Source organism: Ascidiella aspersa, chromosome 9 (assembly GCF_963924565.1).
Source record: "Ascidiella aspersa chromosome 9, kaAscAspe10.2, whole genome shotgun sequence".
Lineage (NCBI taxonomy): Eukaryota > Metazoa > Chordata > Ascidiacea > Phlebobranchia > Ascidiidae > Ascidiella > Ascidiella aspersa.
The window spans coordinates 16,058,162-16,070,191 of NC_139455.1; the positions used below are offsets into that span (position 1 = coordinate 16,058,162).

The 12,030-nt window shown below is 38.2% G+C and overlaps 1 protein-coding gene across 1 annotated transcript; it reads left to right on the plus strand.

Annotated features, from left to right (window-relative positions):
- Window positions 1–1,421: 1,421 nt before the first annotated feature.
- Window positions 1,422–10,308, plus strand: LOC146133242 (uncharacterized). Its single transcript, XM_083397693.1, has 9 exons — window positions 1,422–3,728; window positions 4,229–4,534; window positions 5,438–5,660; window positions 6,166–6,394; window positions 6,822–7,029; window positions 7,582–7,766; window positions 8,181–8,307; window positions 9,648–9,774; window positions 10,097–10,308. Exons 1-9 carry the CDS (start codon window positions 1,422–1,424, stop codon window positions 10,306–10,308), a joined length of 3,924 nt encoding a protein of 1,307 aa, XP_083253819.1.
- Window positions 10,309–12,030: the final 1,722 nt, after the last annotated feature.

A 12,030-nucleotide genomic window follows, 5' to 3' on the forward strand; every position in this document is an offset into this window, starting at 1 on the left:
TATACTTAATTACATTTTTTTAACTTGAAACTAGACTATCGACAAAATTATCGCGCTCTAACTATTTTGCTACCCTTTCACGTTAATAAATAACACCTTTGTAATGTGGCTTAAATTAAGTGTAAATAACAAATTTTTGTAATGTGGAATAATAAACTATAATATCAAACGTATAATTTTAGCACAAGAAACACCACGTAATATTTTATGCCCTTAACTTTACGTGATAGGCTTTTGCGCCCTATACTTCGGTATATATTTATTCCTAATTTGAGTCGCAAATTTGGGACGGGACCTATTTTATGACTTCGCGCTTTGACCAATTTGTGTTGTCATCCTAAATTAACTTGGGCAATATTTCGATTGTGGGCGATTTTTGGCAGACCTTTTTTGTAAATATTGTTTAAAACCTTGGTCGCAAAAATTACTTTCGTAAAAAATATTTAGCTTGCTCGATTAGCCAATTTGTGGATTTGAATTTAAATTATGTTTGCCCTGGCCGAGGAGTAGGTCAATGACATTGGTAAACAGAGATGTCACAATTGTGCAAAAGGCGCATCTGGAAAGCGGTAATTAAGTCTAACAAGTTCGAAGTGGTTCGCAAGAACTTTTTTACCTAAAATATAAAAATGTACATTGCATACAATGCCTTTTACTGCCTTTATACTTTAAGGTAACATGTCAGATAGGCGAAAAAAACAGTTAGGCACAGAGTCAATTTACGGCATATCGTGACTTCCCCCGTTTAAAACGAAGACGTTCGTTGGTTGTTTGGTTAATAAGTAGCTTGTTGTTTGCGTTTATGAAATATGATACGGCCCTGATGTGAAAGGCTTTGCTAAATGTATTTCAATCACGAAGCGAAACACAGATAAAGACCTGATAAACTAGCGGCTCTATACGCTTTTAGTTGAGCTGTTTTAGCCGAAAACGAAGACGAAGTTGTTAGTTATAGCAGCATATTCCTCGGCGAATAAGACATTGCTGAATTATAATCGTATATATTACGTTAAATATCTGTTGAATAACTGCCATGTATATACAATGAGTCTGTTTATTAAACAAGGAATAAATATCAAGCATGAAAAGATTTTCGAATAAATAATTTTATGAATGCAAAATCAACAAAGCAACCAGGTTAATAAGGCAAAAGAATCGACCCTAAATATATTTTTTACTTTGTTCAACCAAAAACAACTATTAGGTGGAATATTGGGTCCCATGGTATTTATAGTTAAGAAATAAAGGAGAGTATATTGGTAATTTACATTAATGTTGCACTAATATTTGCTATGGCGTATAGTATATTTGTATGTTAATATATCTTATTATAAAAGGTTTTAAGTATTTTGTTTGTATCGGCCGAATGTTCAGGTGATCTCTCGTAACGATTTTCGTAGTCGTTTAAAGTCAAGTTCGAAATGAATTTTAAGTTTCTCACAGTCCTGCTTCTACTGATCTTAGTTTGCTCCCTGCTGTTTGAGATCGGAGATGCGGGAGACGACGAGAAATTGGGAAAGAAAAAGAATAGAAAGAAGAGAAAGGGAAGGAGGAAAGGAGGACGCAAGAGGAAGAACAAGACAAGCACCACTGCAGCAATAAATGTAACTCTTCCACTTGTCACAACCGTTATGCCAGATATCTCAACAATAGTCTCGACCAAAGCCAAGATGACTACCTCAACCACCACAACAACAGGAACATCCGCGATTTCTTTGTTTCCAGCAATCGACCCTCCCACATCCTCCGGTTCTTCAGAAGGAGACGTGCCCGACGTTTCCAGCAAAGGCCTTCTCTCACTCTTCGACTACATGTTTGGTGGCGCCGGCGACGACAACTCAACGTACGACGATGGATATGACTACGAGACCACAACCGCTGCCACGGAAGACGACTACGACGACGGTGGAGATGCTTCCTCGGCCGCAGAAGTTAGACAGGTAATGATCAATGGTAAGGTGGTTCCAATTTGCATTGAAGAACCAGTCAAGGCTCGATTCAAGGGTTATGTGAACAGCGGAGACGTCAGCCTTTGGGACGCTTTGAACATCGCCAAGCCTGACTTGTCAAAGAGACAGAAAATCGAAATGATGAATAGCACTCTAAACGATGCAGGACTGCCGCCGATCGCTGCTTGCACTCTGGAATCTGAACTGGACGACAATTTAGTGTCGTGCGATTTGGAGGCTGTTGCCGAATACATGATGAAATACGCCAAAGCCGGCACGCTGTCGATCGCTAGGTTTCACGCTCTAATGAAGAGCAACACAAGTGAGGCAGCAAAATTAAACGCCTCGCAGCAGATCATGGTCGACGAGGAGCTGCCCAAAATTCTGCCGTGCCTCAAAACGCCCGGAAAGGTACCGCAAAGAACGGTGGCGCTGAAATGTGATGCCGAAACCATAAAAAAAGCTTTGTTAGGGTATGTTACACGCGGAGAACTGGCGTCGACTATTCTGCTCGAACTGGCTTCCCCCGATCTAACGCCAATCGACAAGTTGAAATTAATCAATGTCGCACTGGGTGAGGCAAATTTGCCCATAATAGTTTGCACTAAAAGCGATTCAACTCTGCCAGAAACAACTACGGCGCTTGGTGGAACTGCATCTCGTATTCGAGCTACATCCCGTCCCGCTGTTCATTCAATCGCCTGTAACCCAGATTCAATCAGGGCTCTGGTTATTTCACATATTGCCAATTCCGCTTTACCGAAGTCTTTGATTCCTTCTCTTACAAATAAGAACAAATCGCTGCCAGAAAAATTGCGGATAATCAACAACGCACTACTAGAGAGCGGGCGTCCAAAAATCGTTTGCTCTGACGATGATACAAAAGTCACAACTGTACCAACAGTCCATCCGATTCAGTGCGACCCAGAAGCCTTGCGGAAACTTGTAATTTCCTACATTAAAAATGGAATATTAACGGATGGGACGCTTATCGGTAAACTGACCAATCAAACTTGGGCGCTATCAGAAAAGTTGAGCGTCGTTAACCGCGTGTTAGAAGAGAAGGGACTGCCGCCTCTTGCGTGTATAACTGAGGAAACACAGTTGACAACTGTGGCAGCAATTATTTGTGACGAGGATAGCATAAGGACTCTTGTTATCTCTTACATTAAAGATGAAATTTTGCCGGGAACCATAATCGGTCAACTCATGGTTCCCGATTTGTCGCCGGCAGATAAACTTGCCACGATTAACAACGCTTTAGAGATGAAGGGTTTGCCTTCCATAGTTTGTGCTCAAAACCTGGTTGAATCAACAACACATTCTCCTCCTTCTTCGCAGCAAATAAGCTGCGACCCAGAATCAATTAAAGCATTGGTTACCTCTTACATGAAGAATGGCGATCTTCCTTATTCGCTGATAGGTTCCCTCACAGATCCTGAAATATCGCAGGCGGATAAATTGGACACAATTAACGAAAGCCTATTGGGGGCAGGGTTGGCACCTATCGAATGCTCTTCAGCCGAATCGGAGATGGATCCCGGGTCCCATGGCCATACGCCGGGTTGCTCTCTTCCGCTAAACACAACCGATCACGGCTCAATTTTGGCATTTGCCATTCAGCTGGAAGAAGACGGAAAAATACCGGAAGGCACATACCTCCGAGTGACTAACGGCGACCTGAAAATGGAAGAGCTCTTGGCGACGCTCAGTGACGCTCACTGCGCTAAAGCGAAAGGTCCCAATCTCGGCGGATCAGTTGGTGGAAAAGACCTTGAGGTAAATCCATACGTTGTTCGTATTGCATGTAGCTGTAAAGTTTCCATAAAGGTTGAGTTTCGATGTATAAACCAGGGGTTGGCAACCTACGGCCCGCAAATGCAATTCATGCGGCCCGACACCTCTTTAAAAATCTTGGAACCAAGCCGTTCCCCATGTTTTCAGTCTATTTTAACTACGTAAATGTTTCCTTGTCTATTGTTTATCCTTTTCCTTTTCTATTTTAACTACGTAAACAAAACCAAAATTACTGAAATACACGTTTGAACAAAGAATCACTAAAAATTGAGTTTTGTTCAGGCCCCCCTAATGAAACGATACAGTGCCGACAGCCTGACACGTACATTACAATTTTGATTTTTGATTTTTTCATATTTTATATATTTTTTTTAATCGGAACCATATAAGCAAATTAAATTAGGTAAGGCGAAAAGCCTCGCACGTAGTTTTAAAGTCATTCGAGCACGACTGTATTGTTGACATCACCATGCTTTATGCAGCAACTAAATAAGCTGATGGCGATTATCGATGCCGGCTACCTACCTCCTGACACATTGACAAAGCTCGCTCTGGGAGAGATCTCACAGGAGTGGTTGCGCGCCAACTTGTCCAAGAACGAGGATTATATCCTCTCGCAACTTCCGGCTCCGATCGCTAAACTGATAAGGGACGGCGACATGCCACCCGAGATCGTGGCGGCCATCTTCGGAGGAACAAAGAACAAAACTGAAATCATCCAGATGTTGGTCGAAGATGACGATCTGATCCGTAAGCTTCTTCCACCCCAGATTCTTCTTATGCTTGGGGTGAGTTTTACGCGCTTGTCTTTTTCATCTGCTTCGGAAATATTAAGCTAAGCGTTGATTGAGATAGGTGTAATCTAACTGGAATAATTTAAAAAATAAGTGTACTTCAGTAATGTTTGCTTCTTCACCTCATATTGACCAATTTTTTGTAAAACGAACAGTATTTGCGGGCCAGCAATATTCTGAATGATATGCTGTATGTCGTGTTACTGTTATAAACGTTGATACAATTTGTTCGCTCTTACAACTTTTAAATTTGAAAACTTTGTGAACAGCTCATGATTTTTTTACATTTTGGTCAAATATCAACATAATAAAAAAGTATAGAATCGATAGAAAAGCCAAAACAAATGTACGTACATTTTGAAATACTTGTACGTACATTTTGAATATTTTGTTTATTTTTATACCTTAGACAAAATCCGATTAAATTTTGCATAATTGTCATTGTTAACCTGACATGATTACAATGCCCCAAAATCAAAAACATCAAGGACCCTTCGTTTAAAAAATCAAAAACATCAACGACCTTAGTTTTATCACAAAGGAAACCTTCGTTTTATCACAAAAATAAACGTTGATACAATTTGTTCGCTCTTACAACTTTTAAATTTGAAAACTTTGTGAACAGCTCATGATTTTTTTACATTTTGGTCAAATATCAACATAATAAAAAAGTATAGAATCGATAGAAAAGCCAAAACGAATGTATGTACATTTTGAAATACTTGTACGTACATTTTGAATATTTTGTTTATTTTTATACCTTAGACAAAATCCGATTAAACTTTGCTTAATTGTCATTATTAATCTGACATGATTACAATGCCCAAAAATCAAAAACATCAAGGACCCTTCGTTTAAAAAATCAAAAACATCAAGGACCTTCGTTTTATCACAAAGGAAAAACCTGTTCCCGATGAGCTCAAAGAACTGATGGTCAGCGGAAAGAACGCAACTGAAATCCGGGAAGAAGTGCAGAACGACGATGATCTCCTGCAGAAGTTAATGAGTCCCTCCTCCTACTTCTTCTACAACCTCTTTCAGAGTCAGATGAATCGCAACATTAACTCCGCCATCAGTATTTGCGTTATCGTGGTTCTCACATTCGTGATGATATCCTTGGGTAAGAAAACAATGAAAGGAGAAATGCTTGACAGTATGCTGGCAAGTTTTGTCCCAGTGTCTATATATAACGTTACCATCCCCGAAATAAAAGGCGACCCAGGCAAGACCTTTGAGAAGATTTCTTTTTAGTGTCAGTTTAATATTCGCCTATAATTTGTTTTGTGTATTTCAATGCATTTTTATTCCTCACTACGGTAGCCTTTATGTGGGACATAACGGAGCAAATAATAATAAAATAGAACTGATTTTCCACAGAAACAACAAAGTTTTGAATTTAAATTAAATAGCGTGGTTTGATGAACTTTAAATAAAGTTATGTAGTTGTTTTAACAAATCTTGATAGAGTTATTTATTTGTTATGTAACTATACTTTTCTCAAACTATTTTTATATCTATCTATAAAGAAAGAAAACGTAAAATGTTTCAATTTGCATGATTTTAAGCGTACCAGCAGTTATAAAACAACTTTGGTTTTAAAGTCACACCAAGCTTATTCTGTCCAGGTTGCACAATGACAGTGGATAAAATAGCCGAACACGCCAAAGCGCCAAAGGGTGTGGTGATCGCGTTGTTTGCACAGTTCGTCATCATGCCGGCGTCGGCGTTCGGTCTGACCCAAGCGTTTGACCTTGATACCTACTCTGCCATTTCGGTGCTGATTTGCGGATGTTGTCCTGGAGGCAACCTCTCCAACATGCTCGCCTACGCCTTAAACGGAGACATGAACCTTAGGTATATTATAAGTATTTGCTGGTTAGTCAGCATGTATTGGTTTCCCCTTGCATCTAAGATATTTTTCCAGGATAAATCATCAATCCACTATTGAAAATGCTTTCAGAGAATAACTTAAGTAAAAACTTAGCAGTTATTCTTGTGTACATTCGGTCGTTATGTTCGCTTGTCTTACCGATATTCGTGGTACAATGCAAATGGAATCAATTAAGATATCTAGCTACATCAGGTAGTATTAAACAAAACGTTTACCACTCACAGAAAAGTGTAAGGGTATTTAACACAAAAGTTATTTTAAAACTTTCTTTGGTTAAATAAACCAGTTATTTTTAGTTTTTATGTGAAAAAAAAACATTTCAGCTAAATGGCCGGAATCCTCGATCGGTTGATTTAAAAGTTTACACACAATCATTCATTAAATCTGTAGCATCCTGATGACGACTTGCTCGTCAATAATCGGACTCGGAATGATGCCGTTTTCGCTCTGGCTCTATTCGCGGTTTATAATTCCCCTCGACAGCGGAGTGATACCGTTCGAAAAGATCATCCTGAACATCGCCCTAACTGTGCTTCCGGTGGGCATCGGAATAGCAATACGTCACTTCCGGCCGACGTGGGTCACCAACGTCATGAGGGTGTGTTTTATTACTGTGTTGGATATCAATGTACTTTAATGACATTTTTAATCCGAAACTTGGGAGTGATTTGCACTAGCACAAGTAAGTAAAATAATTGAGTTTTCAAGACCTGGACATAAAGGTATGCACGCAATACCACGCGTAAATCTGTACACAAACAAGCGCCACTAATGACTAACATATTTTGTACTAACTCGTGTTTGATATTCGAAAGATTAAATTTTAAACTGTTTCTCACTTGCGATTTTAAATGGTAATAACAGTTTATCTTCTATTAGGTTTTAACTGAACTAATTGTTAAATTTAATGCCAACGTGGAAGAGCTTAAGTGATATATGAACTGCAGAATTGTGAGTTACAGAAGATTCAATTTTATGTAGCACGACATGTTTAAAGCCTTAAAAAACTAACAACAAGAACAACAGCAGCAATATAGAATGCTACAATTTTCGTTCATTGTGGTTCAACACTTCTCTTCTGAACTCACTTCGATGGCGTTATAAACCCTGTTTGCTTTAATTGCGTCACACGTTTCGCGATATTTTGCAGTTTGGAGCCGCGATGTTGGTTTGCTGTACGATCACGGTGGCGGTGTTGGCCGGGATTATGTTGGGCGATTCCTTCTTCCTCTTCTTCAACCTCAAGGTGCTGGCCTGCTGCGCGATTCTGCCCATGGCCGGATACGTTCTTGGCTACACGTTTGCCTTTGTCGCAAGAGAAACGCCCAAGTGCAGGTGCGTGCTGAATCCAACTCAACCACGTGCGCTAGCATTTATCTACAATATGTTTGCATTATAAAAGTCGGATTTGTGATGTATATCAACCGATCATGTTGCCGTACTTAAACATGGCCAAATATATACCACTGCTATTTAAATAGTTTTAAAAGCCCGTTTAAAAAGTTGCTATAGGCGGATATATTATCTCCATAGGAAGCGTCGACTAAAAGCACTGACTTTATTACCGTTTATATATACAAACTTGTTGATATAGGAACTCAATTTGATAAGAGCCAATGTTTCTTTTTCAATATTACTTAAGATTCGAAAACATGTAAACCTATAAACAAATGTTTGAAACAAATTATTCAGTATTTTGCCGAAATATTGTGCATATTAATATATTCCCATATCATATCCACTGTATAGGCGCACGATATGCGTTGAGACCGGATGCCAAAACGTCCAACTGTGCTCCACTGTTCTCAAATTGGCATTCGACCCGATTCTTGTTGGGGTGCTCTTCTTAATGCCGCTGGTTTATATGGCTTTCCAGGTAAGATTCAACATCTACATTGTTTACTTTTGTGTAGTAGCTTAAGGTTGTGGTAAAAATAGTAACCGCTAGGTCAGTGGTCGGCAAACTGTGGACCGCGGCCCAAATGTGGGCCACGGAGCCATTTGTAGTGGGCCGCGGTCTATTGTATTAAATTTTAAAAATTAGTGAGTGTGGCGTAACTTTGTGAAGTCGTTCGAGAAATGAGCATGCCCCAGACCTAACAAAAGTCCATGATTCTCCTCTGTTGTCGTTGTGGTTTTACGCTATGGGCCTTTAATAGCTCTGGAAACAGTATTTTGGGTCGGTAAAAAAAAAGTTTGCCGAACACTGCTCTAGGTATTGTAAAAAAATATTAACTTGGTCGTGTGAAAAAAAGGTGTCAAAGATTGTAAAGTTTTATGTAAACAACTATCATTTGTTACAATACCAGGCTTTTCAATATTGTGTCGCAAAAAACTTGCGACACTTGTTTCAACCATGCTAAATAGAATTTTTCTTTATTTAAAGTTAACTTGAAAGAGGGATATGACATAACATTTATTTTGTCGGATATTATATACAACGATATATAACAATTTATCCAGGGTCGTTTAACTTTGTATTTATAATTAAAAAATAGATTTTCCTAGAAGTGGTATAGCCAAGTCTGTTAGACATGGATTTAGTAGAAAACTGCATCTTGTTATAAAACCATGTTAAAGCGGATTGAACAAGATCTGATTCTACAAACATAAGCGAGTTCTTGTAATATATATGTAAACCCGCAACTGTACACAGACTGTTGACCTGATTGAACATGCCCCTGTGTATGAACAAGCTTGTTTACCGAGCGTTGGCCCAGTTCGTTCGATAATATATTACTTGGTTTGGCGCTTGGAGTGTCAAAGTCATTCTAAAGCTGGGATATGGACAATACTGCCCCAAAACACGAAATTAAAAAAAAAATATTTTTCTGGATAATCCAAAAAAAGTATTTACTTATTTTCTGGTGCATTATGTTTTTAAACCCAGAAATCAATGCACTATAGCTTTTCGTATGGGTTCACCAGTCTCAGGTGTAACCAAGCATTAAAACTAAAAATTGTCTTATAGTTTGTCGTTGTAAAAACAGACACCGTGCTCAATAAAAAGTTCAAAAACGAAACACAATATTACACATAGTAACAGTATAAACATCAACTCAAATCGTTAAGAAAGATTGAAGGCTATTATAAATTTGTAAGTTGAATGCAAGGATTTTACATACCACACTTAACTGAATTTCAAACAACACAAAGTAAACTTCTAATGTGTTAATTAGAAAAACATATTTTCACGTTAAACCTGTTACCAAACAGACCGCGGAGGCGTTTTTATTGATCTGCATATTCCGTCTCTACAATCGCTTAACCAACCCTCAGAAGCTAATCGAAGAAGACGGCGAAAGCGAAGAAAAAAAGAGACTGGACAGCGACCTTGGAAAAGGTAAGGAAAAGCATTATTGGCTCTGTGGACTAGAAGAAAACGCTCGTTTTTAAAGGTTTAACGGTATGATGGGATGTAGTCTATTTTCGCTCTGTTCGACACAGAAAATTAGAAAATAAGAATAGCATCACAAAACGTGTGGGGAAATATAAAAAACAGCTAATTAAATATCAGCGTTGTATGTCATTATAAAATGACTTCTAAAGGCAATACCGTTATTTGGAAAAAGTCCAATGACATGGCTTGGTTTCGGCTTGTTGAAACACTTGGACTGGGACTTTCTTTGTAGATAAACGAAGAAATAACCTTATCACTTATTTAGGTTCGCAGTTAAAGGATGAAGAAGGGAAGAAACACGACAACGGTGAAGCCGGTACGAAGCCAGCTGACGAAGAAGTGACCAATGGCAAGCTGGCAGAAGTCAAAAAAGATTCCGATGATAGCGACATTGTCGAGCTATGGCCTTTGAATAACACTCCTACGCCGGCCTACCTTGATTCTTTTAAGGCGGCTGGAACGGAAAACTACGTTTAAATCTAACAAACTGACATTGACTTTTTGGATTGGCCCTGGTGGCAATTTTATTACAGCCTGAAAGTTTTCTTCTCTTGTTTTTAAAAATTACAATATATAATAGCCTAAGCCCCAATGGAACCTACAGATTATGCAGCTGCGAATTTTACGCATAATATTTGCTTTAAATTTCGATTCCGCTTCATGTTTACAAATTCAGTAAAACATTTTCTTTAGGACATGCAGACAGTCTCAACAGGGTTTTCAGGTTAGTCCTTTTATTTTGATTGACTGCCTATTTCGCTCTATGTTGTCGTTATTTCTTTATGTTGTTTTCAGAATTACACAAACTTTGTTTTTTGTACCGACAATCAATCCGCGCTATATATTTTAATCAAATGGATGCAGTAATTTGTTTTTTGCAATTAATACAGTTTGACCGAGAAACTTTGCTCTGGTAATTTGATACGCGTTATTCTTAATCAATAAATTACTACAAAAATGTATCTAACAAAGACTCAGTCGTGTAGTCAATAACTCAGTCGCGTAGTTGCAAATGACATAAACGATAGCTATCACAAATTTTTCCATTATAAGTATATTTTAGATAAAAGGGCGACAGGAAAAATATTATGCTCACTTTAAAACGAATCACAAACAATGTTTTTCAAATATCTTAAAAATATATTGATCCAAACCCCAGCCTATAAAAAAGGTTTTAAAAACACTTGTTGCATGGGCGTGTCATGTAATATTTCTTGTGTGTGTGTGTGTACATTACACATATATCCATGAAAATTTATTACATCTGAGCGAAACGTGTTAGGCTAAATGACAAAAAAGTGAAAATTTACATTTTTAATGACTCAGTAAATGTTTAACTTTTATCGCAATAAATGTTTAGCAATATCCCAACTTTACAATATCATTTAAAACAAACGCATAACGAAAAATGCCGGTGTAGTAAACCATTTTCAGCGGACAGTCGTCGTTAGGCTATACTTATATGATAGTCTCTATTTCGACGCTGCTAAAATTGCAAAAATAATGATTTTCAATGGGGCAAAAAATAATTGGGCTGAAAATTATGATTTTGCATTCGTTGTATTCCATGTGTTTAAAAACTGGCCCCTAATCGCTAAACATATTTGGCTCCGTTTGTCCTTAGTATAAGACGCCGGTTGTTCATTGCAATAGTGTGGCGGAGCATTGTGCGCGACACAGTTCCATACCAGCAAGCGAGAGGTTTCGTGTTACTTGCAAATAGGAAGAAACTCATTTTCCAGGCAGAAAAAAATACTCTATTTCTATAAGAGACGAGCGTCTCAAGCGAGCGTTGTCGCAATACTCGTAAAATAGCCAAAACAAACTTTTTTTTTAATAGCCAAAACAAACTTTTAGCCAAAACAAACGTCGCGGGTCAAGCTTAATGGTTTCCGGTTAACGTCGCAAAATTTAGGCAGTGTTGCAAAGTGTCGCAAGTTTCAGCAGTTTTATAGCAAGTTTGAGCAGTAAGCATATTTGTTTATAAGCGATTTTTCTTACGTTTGAGGCAGTGTGGTGCCAAGATTACGTTAATAATAAGCAACTTGCACAATTGTTGCTTCAACTTAAGGCAGTGGTTCTCAACCGGGGTGTCATTTCTAATTCTCAAGTGTGCCAAGAAATACTGGAGAATGTTCAAGAATCTTATTTTTGTCCAACTTCTACAAATTTTTGTGTAAGATTAGATGAAATAAATCC

Bases quoted from the DNA above. Each gene is read 5' to 3' on its own strand.
- LOC146133242 (XM_083397693.1), top strand. From the start codon at position 1,422: ATGAATTTTAAGTTTCTCACAGTCCTGCTTCTACTGATCTTAGTTTGC. The intron at 4,535-5,437 runs GTGAGTTTTACG...TTTATCACAAAG, and splicing joins AGATTCTTCTTATGCTTGGG to GAAAAACCTGTTCCCGATGA. The intron at 8,308-9,647 runs GTAAGATTCAAC...GTTACCAAACAG, and splicing joins TGGTTTATATGGCTTTCCAG to ACCGCGGAGGCGTTTTTATT.